Here is a 20,388-nt window from a genome sequence, read left to right as displayed (position 1 = left end):
GTCCCGCCTCTTCCTCTATCGCTATCGATCGGACCCTTCCTGTCCCAACTGCCCCTGTATCTATGCGGACCTGGCCCATTGCCTCTTCTATTGCCCGGCTGCTCAGCAGTCGGGTTCCTGCCCCCCACCCTCTCTATCCAGCACCACCTGGCTCGACTGGCTTGGCGCTGATGGGGAAGAACAGCGGCTTCTGGTCGCTCAGGCGGTCGAAATGCTCGGCCTGTAAATTATGGTCGATTAAAAGTCTTTTACTACTACTACTACTACTTTCTCAGCCTAAGCAAGGAACCATGGCCATGTAAACCCTTCAAATTGTTTCTTGAATGTACTCTACCTGTAATACAGTTTACTGGCTCCGATATCTCATTATATTTATATTAATGACAATGGCATGTACTTGCAGACTTTTACGCAATACAAAGGCACCCACCCTGCTTTGCATTCACAGCGACATTTGAGAATGCTTTGGAGTTGCACAGAGTTTTTTGCCACCTTGTTTTGTACATAGAAACAATGACATGGCCTTTAGGAGAACTTCCCATACTTTTTTTCAACACTGCATTCAGGCTTGTGCAACTGCAATATGAGCTCAGGAAGGAATGCTCAACCACAACTTGATGGCCCGCTGTCACTGTGGAGAACAAAGCCGTACACTTTTAGCAGCCACATAGTGCTATTTTTATTTTGGGTTTAATAATGGCCTGAAAAACATAACAAAAATAAATCACTATTGTTGCTTGTTTGTTTATTGTTTGTTTATTGCGGTTTAACGTCCCAAAGCGACTGATGCTATGAGAGATGCCGTAGTGAAGGGCTTCTGAAATTTCGACCACCTGGGGTTCTTTAACGTGCACTGACATCGCACAGCACACGGGCGTCTAGAATTTCGCCTTCAAGAAATTCAGCCGCCGCGGCCGGGATCGAACCCGCGTCTTTCGGGTCAGGAGCCGAGCGCCGTAACCACTGAGCCACCGCGGCGGGGCCACTATTGTTGCAGTGTCACTGTTCTGTGAAATGCCGAACTGCTTTAATTACTACTGACTTTACCTGTTCCAATTAGCTGGAAACATAATTTCTCATGCCCAGTTTGTGTTTGACAGCAGTGTTGTGCTAAATTGTGAATGTTAAATGCATGCGCAATTCAGACACACACACCTTATATATTGAATAAGAAGCATGTCTTTTTCAGTAACGGTATAGGGAGGCATGGAGAAGACCGTTTACATATTACAGTGACTTTGCAAAATGCTTGGGGAGGGCCGCAAGTGCAATTTTTTTTTTCTCTGTCAGAATTGCAAAAACACTGCAGTGCTATTATGAATGACTAAAAATTTTAAGCATGTAAACTAAACTATTTAAAAAAATGTGATTAAACCGATTGTAATTACGGACGGTTGTTAGCAGCCTGTACTGCAGCCTGGCCCGATCGAGAATAGGCAGTAAAAATCGCGTGGTCGTTGTGAAATCGTCGGGGCAGCATAACTTTCAGGGCAGGCAGCATTCTGTTATTTTGGGGCAGAAATCACGGGCCGTTGTGAGAACGTATCGTCGAACGAGGAGTACTCGATTGCGATGTTACGCGTTTTTCAGTCTCTTGGGTAGAAATGGTCTAAACACCTATCGTTTCCGACGAAATCGCTTCAGATGAGCAGACTCGCCTTCGATCTTGCGAAGTTTTGTTGCGAATTGGTTCGCGGCCGTCGGGGCCATCTGAACCGAGATCCGTGCCGTCCCAGCCCGACTCACAGCCGACGAAAATCCCGCAGCAAAAGAAACGTTGACGCAACGGATATTGTCTTGAATACGCCGCAATTAATATGGGTAATTGCTACCGCAAGATATCTACGTGTTTCGCTACAAACACATGCCTGTACCGCCGCACGCGATTATACGGGCGGCACTGCCGGGAGCGCCATTCGGAACGTTCGAACCATCCGTCTCGTCCGCCAGCAGCAAAGTGATCGTACAACACAATTCCGCCCCACGCCCGGGCGGAGGCTGAAAGCGAGCGGTCCGCTCGCTGGCGGATCCGCCCAAAAAACGATCGTACAACGGCCTTAACCAAGCCCCTGAAGCCGAGACCCATTGATGCCTCGCCGGCCTCAGCTTCTTCCGACGCGGCCGCCGCGGGGCCTACTCCAACCACGATGACAGCCATGTCTCAATCGGCTGCGTTCAACACCGCCTACACTACGGCGTTCATTCTCGTCGCTGTCAACGCTGTCAGCGACGCTGGGATCTCCGGATCGACGGCCGCGGCGTAGTCGGCAGCGATCGTCTCTGCCGCAGCGCCCACTGCTAGCCAATTCCACGCTTTAAGGGACGCCATGAGCTTCGGGCCGACAGACGCATCGTAGCCGGCTGCGTTCGTCGCCGCCGCCAGTGCCGCCGCGCCAACTCCGACCACACTTCCCTCTGACAGCAAGTCCTGTAGCTCGGTACCTGCGTCGTAGATTGCGGCTCAGGCTGACGACTCGTAAGAAGGCATGCACGTTACGGCGTCCCCCGTCGACGACCAAACTCATTCCAACCACTGAAATCGGCTGGAGCACCGTCGGTGCCAGCCGCAAGCCTGCCTCCACCACCCGACCCCGCTCTAAGCTTATCACAGTTGCGATCCAGCTTCCCCCTGGTACCCTCACCCCCAAGCTACTTCTCTAGGACGTACACGCCGCAGTCATCTCTGCTGCACAACTCTCCAAGAGCAGTGCAGAGATCACCCTTCAGGCCAGGCCAGCCCAAAGCCTTGTGTTTTTAAAACTCATTCTCCTCTCACCGCCCACCTCCTACTTTCTATCACGCATATATTCAGCTTCACGGTAAGCCTATGAACATCAAAACATATGCCCCTAATCCTCCCATCTTATGCCTCGGCGTAATCCATAACGTCGGTGGCCACTTCACCCCTGATTACCTCATGCACGATATCAAATCATTCGAATCTGATATTTTTGCTGCTCGCATGATGGGCACCCCTCAATCGGTGCTTACAACTTTCGCTGGAACCGTCATCCCCCACTTTGTGTATTTTAAACGCGTTGCCTTCCGGTGCCATCCCCATAAACCTAAGCCTCCCACTTGCACCCGTTGTCTCGCTCTTGGACACCGCGCCCACCAATGCCTCCAGGACAGCGTTCCGGCCAAGTGCCGTCGCTATGCTGCTCCTCTACCCACCGACCCTTCCGCTCATATATGTTCCCAGCCCTGGTGCGTTCATTGCCAGGTAAACACCCACCTCTCCCTCGACCCCAGATGCCCCTTCCTCATCGCTAAACAACGCGAGTATGCCAAAGCTGCATACCTCCGACGCCTAGCTTTGCGCCGGGCCACTCAACTTGCCAACGCCACAAAAAAATCGTTACATATTTATGCGCAGGTGCACGAATCAAGGTTAATGCATCAACTGCGAACGCTCATTGTAAAATAACTGGCACTGATCACCCTGAGAACAAAAGCTGTAATCTCCAATAAATAATTTCTCAGATACGCTAAGTGTTTCGTGGTGATGCGGCAGACTTGGCAAAGTTGAACTTATATGACATAGCTCATAACATCTCACATATCAACCATTTAGTTATAGTTGTCCACACATACACTGCTCCCCCTTTTCGCACGCCAATATTTTGTAAGCGAGAAAAGCACGCGCATTTTTGTTACCTTGTCTACTTTTTCACTGCTAGATGTCGACGTTCACCTAAGAACAGCGTTGCCTGTTCGAAAACTCCGCCTTGCGATCAGTGTTTCTGGTTGATTCACGCGCTGACAATGAAAGCTGATTGTCAAAGCTGAAATCAAAGCTGACAGAAAGAAAAGCGATGTATTGCAAAACAGCCACAAGAGATCACAGTTCTTCAAATACTGCCTGTGTCTCTGTTACTGAACATTTTAAAATTATCTTCCAGGGCCTCCTGATGCAACCTACCTGCGCCTTCAAAACGTGGAGCCTCGCAGCTTTACCGTAGCCTGGAAGCGGCCGGAGGGGAACTTCGACTTTTATTGGATAGAAATGGATTACGAAGAAAGCGGCACGTATGGCTCGAAACATTACCAGTGGGGCTCCTGCGCCAATGGTATCCTACTTCCTGCCAATCAGACACAAGTTACTTGCAACAACTTTAATACTTGCACGAAAGCCAGGTTCACACTGCACACGCTCCTCAAAGGGCCTGCGCGGAGTGCTTCCAGAGGAGTCTCCATTGAAGGCATTTACATACCAGGAAAAGGTAAAGAATTTTATGTAATTTGAATGGAACTTTCTTGATAAGCATCAACGAACATAGCCACAACTGATTGTGTAGAATGGCCCCTCATTCCCGAGATATTTTTTCGCCAAGATGGGAGAAATCTCCTACGCTGCTGTCGCTTACACCACAAAATTCTCTTTCAGAGCACAAGCTATAGAGACTGTAAATGCTTCACAGGGCATCAGCCTTAGGCGCTTCGCGTTTGGCCTCCATGTATGCGCACCGCAAGCAAAAAGTACCATTTGCAAAGGCGTAAAAGCGCCGGCACACTGGCTATGAAACGTCCCTCCAGGGAGGCCTCTGTGGTTCTTTGTCGCTATCGCAATGGTAGCTTTGGTTCTTTTTTTGGAGTAAAAGCTCCACTTTTTTGCGTAGAAACTTTGAAGGCCGTGATGTGCTACAGATATTGCCCAGAATGGGCCTCAGATAATAAAAAAAGCAAAAATTGTGGTGTACGTAGGAATCGAAATATGCCAAAGTAGAAGCCTGGACGAGTTGGCAGGCACTCTGGCAACAGGTTTTGCCACACCTGCAAACATTACTACTGAAGAAGACAGGCACGACTCCTAGCGCCATCTACTGTACAGGTGGGGTTACCGTTTCGCATGATGTGCGCCGTGTGCTCGAACTGGGACCTAAGTTCGCTGTCAGCGGTCGTGTTGTACCTTTCATTCCGTCGTCCTTGTCTTGTTTGCGCTGTTTTAGAATGAGGAATCGTAAGCTGGCCTCCTGCATGCCAGACGAGGACGCTTCCAGTCCACCACGACGTTTTTTTGTTCTAACACAATATTTACTATACAAATCATGTATGTACAAAAAGCGGGTATATAAAGATTATTTAAACGCACGCAGCTATTCAATGAACTGCATTTGCTTGACAGAAAGCAACAAAAATAAAGGAGCGCCAGGCATAGACACCGCATCAACAGCGGAAAGCAGTCTGACAGAAAGTCTCATTTATCATAAATTTCCCTTAGTGGGAGCATTAGTCGAGTGAAATGTCTTCTGGCTGAGACAAGAGGCTCAGCGTTGTGGTTCAGCCTGCGCGTTTTCCACAGGCTATGAAGTCCAATCAAGAAAAACGTCATATGGTTCGCAATAAAGCTGAGTAGCCGCAGGTAACCAAAACTGTAGGATTTTAAAACAAAGTCTTTCTTGAGCGTTCTGTGCAAAGCATTGCGAAATAAATCCGATGCTTGCAGGTAATCAAGCAGTGTTCAATTGTTTCCGATATAATGCACAGACTGCAGTTAAAAAAAAACACAAAAATGTTTTTGCTATAGAGCCACGTGTTGACAGGTAGAATTTCGGTGCGTAATTTGTAGAAAAACTTTTTGGTGCAAAGAGGGATCGGCATCTTGCACACTCGCGTTACCCCGTCATGACCCTTTTGGCCAAAATGCACAGATTGATAGAATGGCTGCGGAAAGAGCTTCGTTATCAAACCCCTTTACCGTCTCTTACGCAAAACACAAAATAAGTTCTTTTTAGAAAATCGAACTGCCAAAAATTCATCAGAAGCACATACTTCATCCATAAATTAGAGTAAAGAGGGGAGCACAGTAAAATTTGAAAAAACCGCTAAGTTTGGAAACAGGGATATGAAATGAACCTGCAAGAACGCTCTAATATTCGGATAGCAGCAATCACTAAAAAAGAAGAAACGGGCAACTAACTGTCTCACATACAGCTGAACTAAGCCCAATCCTCCTACACAGACAGGCCTGAAAAGATTATCACGTTGCATCGGCTCGACACTGGATGCCCAAATAAAACCCGGAAATATTCGGTGAAAACGCTGGTTATGATGTTTAGCGCAGTGCGATACCGGGAGTGCGCAATAAATGTTTCCGGCCAGAAAGGTGTTGCAGGCCTGAGCAGGACCGAAGACTCTGAGAAAAACGTTTGACGACTTGAACCGGCTCCTTCCAGCAATGCGCACTTCGCTTAAATGCATGGAGTGGAACGCAGCTGGCTGTGGGCGATAGGGGCTTGGGTCCCGTCGTCGAGGTGCAGGACGGCGCACAGCTGCGGCGTAAGTCATGGCTGGGGGCTGCAGAGGCTGCGTGGGTGTCGGCGTCACACCCAAGGCCTGTTGAACTTCGTCCCGGATTACGTCAGTAAGTGGTGAAACCTGCGGCTGCGTTCCATTTGGCAGCAATCGTCGGAGCTCTTCTCGTACTACTTGGCGTATAACCTCCCGCAGGTTATCGTTGTTAGCGGCGTCCAGGCAGTTTGCTGAAAAAACGCGCTGGTGGCGCTCATATTGGCGGGCTCGGGAGTCAAGTGTTTTTTCCATCGTGGAGGCCTCTTCTATGAATTCCGCCACGGTTTTCGGTGGGTTCCGTACGAGGCCGGCAAAGAGTTGTTCTTTAACTCCTCGCATAAGCAGCTTGACCTTTTCTTCTTCCTTCATGTTCGAGTCGGCACGCCGGAAGAGACGCTTCATCTCCTCAGTGTACACTGCAACGGTCTCGTTTGGGTGTTGTATGCGAGACTGTAGCAGCTGCTGGGCTCTCTCCTTTCTCTCGACGTTTGTGAAAGTCTTGAGAAGCTGCTCTTTGAAGGTTGCCCAATTCGCGAGGCTGGCTTCCTCATTCTCAAACCAGACTCTTGCTGGTCCCTCCAGGGCGAAGAAGACGAACCTAAATTTCATGGCATCGTCCCAGTTGTTAAAGACAGCCACTCGGTCGAACTGCTCCAGCCATTCTTCGGGGTCGGCGCCAGGCGAAGCGTCGAAGGTTGGTGGCACCCGGGGCTGCTGCAGAATGATTGGAGTCGTCGTCTGGGGCAAGCTCATGGTGGACGTTGCTGCTGGCTTTCGCTTCCGGGTAGGGTCCGGCAGATTCCCGAACTCTGGTGCGTCCCCTTGCAGGCCTCGGCTAGCGCGGTGGACTGGACTCAGGTCCTGCGGTTGATGACTCAGAGGGCTGGCGTCACGGCTTGTAGGGGGTGTCCGGAACATGAAAGGCTACCCAGCACCTCCACCAGATGTCACGTTGTAGTGACGGCAGTCCAGCGGTCAGGAAGACACCAGAAATACTTTCAAACGAAGCTCTTTATTTGGGCTGACTTGCGCCCTCAAAAGAACTGAATCACTCAGTGGCGGCGTAAGCAACAAGCGTGCTCGTCAATCGTCGAACTACGAATGCCCGCTGCTCGCGGCATCGTTCAATTTAAAGCCGGCAAGGAAACTTCGAGATAACAGGTCGAGATCATCTAGAGTAATCTAGAAACACGTAGATGCAGCTGTTCATGGCTGTGAACAATCGAGATAAGTCCGGTCGCTTCTCGCGTCACGAACAAAAATGATAACAGCCCTTTCCTGCAGCCTTGAGCGTGAACGAACAAACAATACAATGATACGTGGCAATATATTTAGGCGGCACACACAAAAATTCTATTTCGGCATAACAAAACGGTTTTGGGCGCCTTGAACCGAACCACACGTAGAACTTTTGGGGCTGAGATGAGTCACCGCACCACTGCTGTTTGTCTGTTCGAAGTGAATCAAGGCGCGTCTAGTGTATTCAAAGAGGTCTAAGAATCGTATCTTCGAGATATTTACTGCAGCGTGCATGAATAATTTAACTATGAGCTTGTCAATTGCAGATATCGTAATTAATCGAGTAGCGAAGTGCGTTTTCGGTGTATTTCCTCCGTGCATGGCATGCAGTCGTAGCGCCCTCATGCGGCACCCACTGAAACTCTAACAAACAATGTACGGCGATTTCCCAGCGGATGACTTACAAACCTACCTTCGAGTTATGTACTTAGGCGTTCATGAATAATTTTATTATGAGCGCGTAAATTACAGATGTTCGAATTAGGCGAGTATCGAAGAACTTTTCTGTGAAAGTTTCCGGTGCCATGTCTAACGAAGCCTAACCGACCTTCTGGTCCAAGTAACCAGGTTCAGCCGAGTGGAATCAAAGCAGAATTTTTATTTGGAAGGCGCCCTGGCAAGTATGCATAATAGCTAAAGTTATGCGGTGCACAAGAGCCGAAAACAGAACAGAACACGACCGGGAGACGCTGCCTTGTAAGAAAAATGTAGTATGCTTTACGCAACAACGAATGATTGTTTAAACAGACAGTGTGTCACACCTTCAGAAATAGAAGCGCCCCATCTGCACAGGCAGGGTAATTTAGGAAACGGAGTTCTCGCTTGCTTGTACTTCCAGCCTTTTCAAGTGACACCTTGAATTTTGACGAACAGCTTACGAGATGAAATTCATAGCTCTGCATTCAAATGTGCTCTAGAGCACAATTTCTTTTTTTTTCTGTCCTGGCTCGGCCTTGAAAACCTTCGTCATAATACTTTTTTTTCTTAATTTGGTTTAATATTTGGTTTAATATTTGGTTTAATTAATTTGGTTTAATAATTTGGTTTAATAATATTTCGTCATTTTTTTCGCTAAACATAGAGCCGCGGGGAAGGCGGTTGATGATAATAGTTATTCTTGACTGTGTGTTTTTTTGCGTGACTGGCTGACCGATAATTACTCTAGCTAACTTCTGAGTGCACTGTTTTTCTTTAAGGCATGCATAATTATCCGTCATACTATTTAAAGTCAATAAGCTAATCACAAAGAGTGAAATTTGAAAATTTGTTCAGAAGTAATTGCAAATTCTATGTTTATGTAGAAGGTTACAGAAAGAGGTTCCAGAGTTTGACACTGTAGCGGGATCTGTATGTCCAAATGCAAAAATAACAAATAGCACCATAGAGCAGCACTGCATATTGCCACCTAGCATTGCTAGGTGGCGCATAGCTGTCGACGACGAAGTAGGGCTCGCGCCGTGTGGAATCTGTCGCCTTTGCTGCCCCAGCTTGCGTGGTCTTGTCTGTCTTCGCACTTGGTATTAAAGCCCCCTTCGTCAACAAGTACGTTACAGTATCAATAGAAAATTGTTAGCGATATTTAAAAATACAGCATTATAAAGTTCATTAAACAAGAGCACAAAGAGTGAAGTTTCGATCAGAAATAGATATAATGCGGAATAAAAAAGCTTCATAATAAAGAGTAACTAACGAAGGAACAGAGTTTACATGTAAGTGAATACACAGGAGGCACAGTTTTTATACTGTAAGGCAATGAATTCCATAGTCCTATTAAACAAAAACCGACAGTTTGAATTACATGGTTCGAACTTTTGGTAGCGCAAAATCATTGTGGGATGCAAATTTAGTGGGGTCATGTTTGATCAGTTCTTGGATGTGTGTGTACAATAGGATGTTACGTTTATTAATGCGAAAGCATAACTAGCCTATGACGCAGCTTTCTTTCATCAAAACTGTGTCCGCAGCGATTGTGGGAAACTATAAAGAGATATCGTTTAAAAAGTGTTGTAATCGAAGGAGGATGGTGTGAGAACGCGGCGCAAAAATTTTGGTGCCGATCGGATCATTAGGGAATAAAACAGAACCAAGAAAGTGACCATAAGTGGCCGTTGTCGGCCAGGAGGGGCGCAAAATTTGAACCGCCGGAAGTACAGTATCACGTCACACACCATGTGATGTACCGCGTGGTTGGTCCACGTGACCTAAACATCGGGGAGCCAATGTACGGCGCGAAATTTGAATGTCCGATGTAAATACCGAGGTGAAACGAAAGGGGCTTTTAGTTATTCGAAATCCAATCAATAATTAACAAATTATAGAAACGCCAGTACTAGATGAATGAGAATTAGTGTGCATTACAGGGAATAAATGTCAATTAATTATCAAGTGAGGTGGATTAATGTGGGTATAGTGGGACCTAACGACAGATTGCAATCAATTAAAAGAGAATTAGAGTAAATCAATTGTTAACTAATTGTGAATTACGTGTAAATTTTTATATTCAATTCCGAGTTAAATGAATTAAGTGTGAAGCAAATGAATTAATAAAGGGGAGCAACTAGAGGCGAAGAGGAGCAATTAGAGGCGGCACGGAGGCGTCAATGCTTTCGCATTACTCCAATGCGGTTTCCTCAGTGCCCTCTCATTTTTTATTGCTGAACCAATACTGCGCTAGGTTTTGAGCCTTCAGCGTCGTCCCGGCGGACCAACGTTTCACCTTTAGCTTGACCTCTGTTGTGGCGTTCATGGAAAGACACCTTACCAACTCTGGTTTACTAGACACCTCAGTAGCACTTTAAGCTAATACCGGCATTCATTGATGCGCTCTGAAATAGCGTTGTAGACTGCGTTGATTTGGAGGAAAGGAATGGCGCCTTACCAACTCTGTGGTTTAGTGGACATCTCAATAGCACTTTAAGCTAATTCCGGCATTCATTGATGCGCTCTCAAATAGCGTTGTAGACTGCGTTGATTTGGAGGAAAGGAAAGGCGCCTTACCAACTCTGTGGTTTAGTGGACACCTCAATAACACTTTAAGCTAATTCCGGCATTCATTGATGCGCTCTGAAATTGCGTTGTAGACTGCGTTGATTTGGAGGAAAGGAAAGGCGCCTTACCAACTCTGTGGTTTACTGGACACCTCAATAGCACTTTAAGCTATTTGCGGCATTCATTGATGCGCCCTGAAATAGCGTTGTAGATTGCGTTGATTTGGAGGAAAGGAAAGGCGCCTTACCAACTCTGTGGTTTAGTGGACACCTCAATAGCACTTTGAGATGATATCGGCGTTCCGTGCAGAACTCAGGCTTTCGCCTTTCACTACTGTAGTGGCTAAACTTGCTTGTAATTTGCTTTCGCAGCCTTCCGGGCTTAACCAGGCTAAGCCTCTGCCAATTTTTTTTAAAACAAGATAAGCAAATATGCCAAGGTTAATTTTTATGACTTCTTAAATACGAACGACGTTCAGCTGAGAGTATAAAGAGCTAATGGAGGAACCCTTATTTGACTAAGTAAATATCCATACCGCTTGGTTCTGCATAAAATGAAGGGCAGAAAGATGACATGTCTGACCCCAAGAGAATCAATAATACGATGATAATGAATGAAAGTATAGTAGACTTGAATTAATGTATGTAAACTAAATTAATGTCGTGCGTTTAGAATAATTGTGATCCTGTGTGACTTTTTGTTTCGAAATTCTTGAATGTGTTTGTGGTAAACTTCAATTTCTGCACCAAGAAATGTACAACGATCCGATGGATATGTGAGATAGAAGTTGATTAAAAGAAAAGTTGAAATTGTTGTAGGCTTTAAAGGTAAACACTATGAACTTGGATTTAGCAGGATTTTTAGTACACCAAATAGCAATATCAATAAGATCATAATTGAGCTTGGATGTTAACATATCTAAGGATTATGTGGAGAGATGAAAGTGGTCTCATCTGCATAAACGTTGCAATCGGTGTTAGGAGATAGAGAGGACGACAATTCATGCAGATTAGAAATAGAAGCAGAACTAGAATGGAACCTTGTGGGACATCCATGTAAATTTTTTTTGCTAATAAAGAAACCTAATATACAGAATATTTGCTCACAGTTAAAAAGGGAAGTACGAAAAATTTAAAAAAAGTACGAAAAATTTTAAAGCAATCCTATTAATACCATAAGACGCAAGTTCAGCAATAAGAACATCACGCTTAATTGTGTCCAAAGCTTTAGTAAAATCAACGAAGAGAGAACCGACGTAGTCATATTTATCCATTACTAGTTTAGCGTTTTTCGATGAAGTGAAGGCAAGGTTATTGGAGAAACCGTGCCAGAATATCAATTGTCTCGCATGCAGCAGGTTAAATATTTCTATACAAATAGACAGTCCTCATTGAATCAATTTCTCTATCATTTTACTGAAATATGAATGGATAGAGATGCGCCAGTAATTATTCATAAGATTTGCATCGCCTTTTTTGAAAACTAGCACAACTTCTCTTTAGCTCTTGGGGAAAAACGCCATAGTCAAATATTAAGCTAATTATAGGTATGAGGACATCAACAATGTCATCTGCAATCGCTTTCACATTATTTCCACGTATGTTGTCTAAACCAGTGGACGAGGGTTCCATATTTAATATCATGGTTTTAGCCTCAGCAGGTGACGTAAGGACGATGGAGGACGAATGCGCAGAGAAAGCGGGGCAGTCAGGGTAGGTCGAAGTAGGAGCTGTAGGGGGGACGGGAAAAGAATTCCCTGAAAGCATTAGTAATGTCTACAGGGCAATGAATAGGTATACCGTCGTGAATGACAGTTAGTATAGATGAGTTTGAGTTCCGGTTGAGAAAAGAGTTGACGAAGCGCCACTCATCACTGGAATTCGAGCCGGACGTAAGGAATTGATTTTCGTAATTACTTTTCCTGGCATTTTTCAAAAGTGTTGTCACAGCTTTTTGCAACGTTCATGTAGACGAGTGTTAAACAGTTCTCCTTTAGTTTTCCTTTGTAAATTTCCCTTCTTCCGAAGACTCGTAAGAAGACATTTCGTAAGCCATGGGTTGTTAGAAGGGGAATAGTTCTTGCGGAATATAACGGTTGATGTACAGGAATCCAAGCACTTATTAATTATGGATGAGAAAGTACTATATGCCATGTAAGCGTCAGTTATCGAAGGTTTATTCGACCAGACGAGAGAAGCTATTGCATGAAGGAAGTGTCAACAATCAAAAATTTGTTATGGCGCGAAGGCTACTTTGAAAAGTTATCAGCTACTGGATAATGATTAGTGACATCCGCCCTAATAATAAAAGCCGATGGAGGATAGAGAAGCTTGAGTGATGCATGACCAATGAGAGAGCAAAACAAGATTGAAGTGCATCGAGTTTAAAGATCTATTAATGATTAAACTCCATAGCCCTTAAAGCAGCTGATGTACTAGTTGCTGTGAGCATTGGTCCACTAAATGCATGTTTATGTCATCATAATAACTGCAAACTTATTTTCTTTAGATAAGATAGCAAGTACGGTATCTAGAGCTTCATAGAAGGCCAGACTATCAAGACTAGGCGCCAAATACAGAATGATCTGTATGCCAAATACAGAATGATCCAGTTCAATCGAAACAGACACATCAGTCACATTTAAGCACAAATGAGTGCAAAGCTAAGGCCGAAGAAGTGACTCTTGTTCACAAATACCTGCAGACAATCAAACAAACGCTTCATTCACTATTAAATCATCAAAAATTTTCTTTATTTTTGATAGTTACTTTGTCAAGGCAAATAAAACCCAATAAAGTTTGGTTACGCAAAGCAGCTGAAATAGCGAACCTCAAAGACTATAGGTGCAAACTCTCGCACCTCTTTTTTGAGGAAATCTTGGGGGCCTTAACAAAAACCCTAAACAAAATGGAATCTTGTTTGGAAATAAAGAACACATCATGAACTGGTGGGCTGTCCAGCCCAATGAGAACAGTGCAAACTTCACGAAGGACGCAGAGAGGGAAGATGAGACACAGGCGCCCACTTACAACTTAGTTGTCGGCGCACGTGTCTCGTCTTGTTAGTCAGCGTCTTTATCGTCCCTTTCTGCATCCTTCGTGAAATTTGCGCTGTTCTCGATGTGTCGCTTGGAAGTCGATCTACCACCACGTTTTATAGACGACCCAAAATATTTTGGAAGTAAACCCACCCCATAAGATTAATTAGCGGTATTAGTTGGAATTTTAGGGAATAGTGGTGTATTCGTAAGAACTATCGAGAGTTTTAGGGCGAGGTTGGGGAGACTAGTTGGCGAATAAAGGAGAAATAGAGTTTACGGTTAGCCTAAATTTGTGTCACATTAAATGGCGGTAATAGAAAATTCGGGCCCTCCGATTTTGATGACGCCTCAGCCCTCTTGGCCAGTCAGGGCTTTCCTTTGTAAAGAAGCCTTGTGATTTTGAGGAGACGAAAATTTATTTTTTATCACATTAATAAGTAACCTTTCCATCTTTCCTGCCTTCATTATTCTGTTCTTACTGGGCCGGGCCCATGAGTAAACCAGTTGTAAGAGTTATACCTCGACTACATTTCAACTACTTCAACCCCAACACGGGGCAGCACAAGCCGTACTAAGGCGATACGGGACCGGAGGCACGCCCAATGAAAATGGACTTTTGCACGAAGCGCGTGACACGCGTTTCGCTGGAACTGATCGCTGGAAGTGAGACGCGTGCTCAGCGACAGCTACACGTGGTCGACGGGGGAAGGTGTCCAATACGGCCAAGTGCTGAGGCGGAAATTCACCATTATTCTGTGACTTCCTGAAAAATAACGTGTTGAAAACAACTTGAAACGCTTAGATTTGTTTTTTTTCAGCAATTTTTTATTGTTCAGATCCCGGTTGTCCGTTTCTTCTCTATAATATTTGAAGTTAAACCTTTCATTTTCATTCCTTGTTTTCCCAAAGCTACTATATTGCTAGAACATTTCTTCTTTCGTTACACACTTTTATGATAACGCTTACTCCCCTTTTGCTGTTTTATTATAGCAGCACCCAGACAACTAAGAGATTTTTTGTGCATTTACTAACATGAGGTCCGCCTGTCAGCGGAAAATATTTGTGATTACATTTATTTGTTAGAAAGTAGTAACAAAGCATTCTCCTGTACACAAAAGCATTCAGACCTCCTGCTGCAACATTCTGTACTTTGTGCTACCTATCGTAATGAAAATAACAAACTGAAACTGAGAGTAGAGTGTCAGATATAAAAAAGAAATGCAGCACTTAGCTTCCGTGAAATGAAAGATAGTAACAGGCATCTCATATGGAGTAAATTAGCTCCTTACCTTTGCAGAACAGCGTCGTTTACGTAGCTTCAGGTAGGTAATATATTCCGTCGTATAATCAGCCCCCAGTGTGGCCACCCAGATAAGAACACAGCTGTGAAGTGAGCGCAGGGTGCCTTGCGAGATGTCGCCGTGATATCTTCTCACGATGATGTCGGTGCTGGCCAATCTGCAGTATTGTGTTTCCCAACCGATGGCTTAGATGTTTGACTTTTCCTCAATCCTTATGTGTCCCCTACTCTAGTGTCTACAGCACAGTTATTAATGTTTCTGCTGCGTTGGTCATTTAAACTCTTCCGTCTATGTTTCCTGCAGTCCCAGAGCCACCTTCGAGTATCACTGCGACCATCAGGACCGTTAAGAGGGCATCGTCTGTGAGGCTCGATTGGAAAGGACCTCCAGAATCCACCTCAAAGTGCTTCGCTGGTTACTGGGTGAAGGTCTGCGAATCATGTGCTTCGACAGACAGCGATCGCTGCTGCTGGGCCGAAAAAACGTTCCGCCCCTTCCTGGTATTCAACACCACCAGCCCAACGCAATACCGGGTGGAAGTCTCTTCCGGCGTACTGTACGGCCGTTTCTCCATGTGGAGTTTGCCGGAATATTTTTAACTTTCGTACGTTAAAAATTTGCGATTTTATTTCTCTCCATGCCGAATATTGTTTTTTGATGTGATGAGTGATTTTCAAAATAACAAGCTGAATTTGAAATAAAGCGAGTTTTTTGATATGATGAATGATTATCAAAGTAGCACGCTCAATTTGAAAGAAAGTCAGCCACTTGCATAGCTACCGGAGCATGCTCGTTTCCTTATGATGTAGCGCTACCCGCTGTTCAAAAGTGCTGAAATTTAAGTTTTTGTTACACTCCAAATTTCGAATTCCAGCAAGCGCAAAGAAGGCATTTCCATTAGTCACATACAGCGCTCTGGGATCTTCGCCGTCTTGAAAAGATGTTCGCTGCAATCCCTATCTAATTTACTTCGAAGGGATACGCATATACTGAGTGTACCCTTGGAGCACTAAAATTGCATTAGGTGCCGCCAGTTGGAGGTCCAATATTTATAAATTGTTATCCGAAATGTAAAATACTGAGTGTCGCGTAGGTCTGCGCAAGCCTCCAAAAGCAGGAAGCGAGCGCGACCAGTTGAAGTCGTGGTATGTCTTAGGAGGAAACTGCCAGCGTTTCTTAAACTTTTTTTTCTGTACGATTGCATAGTGATTTATGGCGTGCACGTTATTCGCTGTAGCAAATGACTCCGCAGGCGCAGTTTTAATGACTCGCGTCCATGCCTCTAATACCGATTTCTACATGCATCTGTAATCGATGCATGAATAAAATACCCAAGAGTACAATGCAAACTTTTCTTCACTTAGAAGGAAGCGGGTAGAGCCGTGGGAACAGCGTTTTTGCATGCATTTCACGTGAAAATACACGAATTGTTCGCAGGAAATACCTAATTTGCTTATTACAAAAATTCCATCCCTACTATTTTTTTTCAGGAAATTCATCTTCTGCTTTTGCTGAATTATTTTTAAATACTCTTAGGATGAACCATAAAAGAACTGTTTTTCTGCCCTTCTAAGAAATATGAGAGATGGAAAGCCTTTTAGCCCCAATGTGAGTTAAAAAAACTCCAGGCATTTCACAAGATGCTTCATAAAATATGAACAATACAGCTGTCGGTGAACTATTCTTCACTCGGTTCTGAGTTTGGCTTGCAAAGCAATCGTCAGAATGCTGTCTACATGACGGCAGTCCTAAGCGTGCAAGAAACGCGGGAAGTTTCGTGATTGTAAAGCTAGTTCTAACTCGGCGGCAAAACGCCCTTATATTTTTTTCTGGTTGCGCTATAGGCTGCACATTTATTTTTTCAGTTAAGATTTTCTGCAACGTTGCACACTCATAGTGCACGTAGAGCTCAAATAAAAAAATTGCGGACATATGAAACTGTAGAAATAGCAGCTTTCCCTGATTTCCGGTCACACAACGCACCGCACATAGAATACACCATAGCTGTACAACGAAGAATCGTGTGTATTATGTAGAATGATTGAGGACATGTTGCTTATATAGACACCAAAAAACTGTTTTTGTTGCATGACATGCTTTCGGCACTCAAATCAAAATCTAAAGAATAATGGGACATGTTGCCGCTCAAGGATATGAAATGTTGATATGACAGCTAAGCACAAATGCTATTTTAAGTACGAAAAAGAATTGGGTGATCCCAACTACATATCGTAAAGAGTAAATCCCATATGAAGTTATAAAGGTACTTGTAATTATGTTCGATGTGATAAATTCATAAGGTATTAAAATTAGCCTGAAGTTTTATTTTAAAAATGCATGAGGTTTGTAGAGTGTTCACTCATTTTTTATATTTTGGGAATGATTTTTGTTTACTGCTTGCTTTTATGCATGAAACGTGTACTGCTCAGTTGTTAACTTTGCATTCCCTATAATGTATTCTGGATTTCTGATGTTAGTCCTCATATTCTGTCATTGATTTATGTGTGAAGTGGGTCCGGGCAGAGCTGAGTGTTTCTCTTCTGATATTGGTTGCATTCCTACAATTTTTTTTTCTATTCTTGTTCCTACTGATGATGAAATATATTGAAAGTGCTCCTTGAATTAACAGGGGCAGGTGCGTTACATCTCACGCTTTATTAGCCTTTTTTTTGCTATCCTCGCCGAACATTTCCGGAAGTAAAATTACTTCCTTTCTTAGCTTATTAAAAGGTACATCTGTAATATTTTCAGATCTCAAGTAGTACAATTTTTTTGGAAGGGAAATGATGATCTCCCGCTGCGGTGGTTCAGTGGTTATGGCGCTCGGCTCCCTGCCCAAAAGGCACGCGTTCGGTCAAGGCTGTGACGGTCATATTTTTGTGGGGACAGAATGCTAGAGTGCCATGTACTGTACGACGCAGATGTAGAAAAAAAAACCCAGGTGGTCGAAATTATCCAGGGCGTTCTACTACGGTGTGTCTCATAGTTAGAGTCTTCTTGAGCTGTTAACCCTATGAACCATAAACCAATCGCGAAAGAGGATCTTGTAGCACATGTTCACAATCTTCATTACAATTTCTTGCATGTAACAAATAGCTGCGAATATAGTCGGGGAATTCTTCTCTCATTACTTTTGAATAAAATTTGGTTCTTATAAAGTTTATGGGCCCACGTAAGCAATTCTTATGATTTGTAAATTCGTGAGCACTGATTGTCGCTGAGCAATTATGGGCGATATGGCTAGTGAAAGTTGCTTCGCTGCAGCAGCTCCTTTCGCAGGTTTGGCTGCATCGCGACGCTCCCGCACTTCATCGACAGTGAACTGCCGCCTCCGGCCACGCTTTGCTGTCTCGCTTGATGTAGGCGTGAGCGAATGAACTTGCACGATGAAGACTCCATAGCAGAGTCCCCTCACTCTCCGAAAGTTGAAGGCCAACTGAAAGCGGTGACGCGGACTTTCCCGTTTGTGCAATCTCTAACCGCGTTTACATGAATAGGACAGCGGCGCGCAGTATTTCCAAGTCTATCTCGCGGAGGATGCACACCGCTGATTATGTGTACCATATCGAGTCAGGTGGGACAGTGCCATCTCGACCATTGCATGCTGCGGAGGGGGCCAGCCGCTCGCATCTTAAGCCTGGTCTACTTTGTTATCCGAGTCAGGTGATAGTGACCCCATGCAGGAGAAGGGTGTCCCTAAACCTTCCTCCATTCACCGCGGAAGTCGACTTGCCCTTCTCGGAAGGGGGAGAGACGCATTGATGGTGATGACGACACTCGTGTGGGGTGTCACTGCCACATGTTTGATATGCGTGCCTACCACGGCATTATCACTCCGTCGGAATTTTCTCACAACGAGCCGGGTAATGCCTTTAGAATAATAAAAAAGACAGTTGTAGAGGATGTAACAAAATTTCTTGCCGTGCATTTGATCTCACCCGCCGCGGTGGCTCACTAGTTAGGGCACTTGGCTACTTAGCCGGAGTTCCCGAGTTCGAACCTGGCCGCGACGGACACGTTTCGCGAGAGAGATTTCAATTAATAAAGGGGAGGTCTCTTTATGAAATGGGAGCATGGTACTCTAGAGCTTTATGAAATGTGTTACGGCTTCAAGCCACTAACATCACACCATGCATTGAGCTCCTCTGGTAGAAAATATGGTTTGCGCGATACGGCCCTAAATTCGTTTTTTTTTTTTTTTTTTTGGGGGGGGGGTTAAGAAGAGAAAGCTGCTCACATTTGTTGAGTCTGCATCACATGTGATACTTTGGGCTTGACAGTTACAGCCTTCAATGGGTAGACTGCATTATTATGGACATCTCAGTGACTGAAGGCAGCCCTACACTCTAAACAAGAATACGCCAATGGGCGAGTAAAAAATTGGCAGGGGCTTAGCTCTGGTTAAGCCTGGATATACAAGCGAAAAGCCGCAGTTATGCTTTGTTTCACGTCATGGCTGTCGCAGTTCGCGCACAACGCACTGGAAGCACCATGATAACGGTGTAGGCAAGCGCGTTATTAGCCTTACTTCCGCATGCGTAGCAACTGCGGTAAACACGCGGCTGCAACGAAAGGGCAACCGGTGGCGAGGAGGCCAGCGCAGTAGCCAACTCCCTCGCTATCACTTCTGGGTCTTCTTTTCCTCCTTCCGTGGCGAATGCCTGCGCCTCTTCTGCGGCCGCCGCCGCCGCTCATGCGTTCTCGCAACGCCTTGCGAAAGAGCCTTCTCCTCTTGGGACAGCGGTGCGACCGCGCTGCAGCGGCGAAGGGTACAACGGTGGCGAGGAGGAGAAGTGGCGACGTAGCGTGCGTCGTAGCGCGCGGCCTCTTTTATGGCCGCCGTGCCTTGAAAAAGAATCTTGTCCTCTTGGAAGGGCGGCGGCGACCGCGCGGCAGCGCCGAGGGGTGAAACGGTTGCGAGGAGAAGTGGCGAAGTAGCGCGCCGTAGCGCGCGGCCTCTTTTATGGCCGCCGCCGCCTTGCCTTGCGAAAGAACCTTCTCCTCTTGGTACGGCGGCGGCGAGGGGTAATCCGGCGGCGAGGAGGAGAAGTGGAGAGGTAACGCGCGCTGCGGCAGCGCCGAGGGGTGGCTCACGCGAAGCGCGGTGTTGACAAGCCTAGTAAAGCTTGTCGCTTCAAAAGGCAGTAAGCTCTTCTCTGGCGCACTCCCTGCATAACGTCTCTGCATCGGCAGGCTCTAGTTTTTTCATGAAGAGATCTCCGAGCACATTATGCGTGTTTCAGGTGATACTGAGTGCAGTAGTACACCGCAAACGGAAAGGAGTGAAAGGCGAGTAAGCTGTCTTCTATAAAAGGAAGTGCTCTAGAGGACAGATAACTCCATCTTTACTCTTTTCTGTTTGATGTAAGCTACTCCCTTAGTATCACCGGAAACGCGCAAGATGTGCTCGGAGATCGCTTCATCATGCAGCTACAGCCTGCCGATGCTGAGAAGTTATGCACCCAAATT

The 20,388-nt window shown here is 45.3% G+C and overlaps 1 protein-coding gene across 1 annotated transcript in view; it reads left to right on the top strand.

Moving 5' to 3' along the window:
* LOC149327070 (uncharacterized) overlaps positions 1-18,566 on the top strand; it is a 31,048-nt gene extending 12,482 nt beyond the window's left edge. The window contains exons 2-3 of the mRNA XM_089565027.1: positions 3,903-4,223; positions 15,223-18,566. Coding sequence (XP_089421153.1) covers positions 3,903-4,223; positions 15,223-15,518 — 617 coding nt within the window. The 3' untranslated portion in view covers positions 15,519-18,566. The remainder of the gene's footprint in view (positions 1-3,902; positions 4,224-15,222) is intronic.
* The last annotated feature ends 1,822 nt before the right edge of the window (positions 18,567-20,388 follow it).

The sequence above is a fragment of the Amblyomma mixtum genome, chromosome 10 (genome assembly GCF_055824585.1).
Source record: "Amblyomma mixtum isolate Tamu chromosome 10, ASM5582458v1, whole genome shotgun sequence".
Taxonomy (NCBI): Eukaryota; Metazoa; Arthropoda; class Arachnida; order Ixodida; family Ixodidae; genus Amblyomma; species Amblyomma mixtum.
This window is presented reverse-complemented; position numbering and strand designations above follow the sequence as displayed.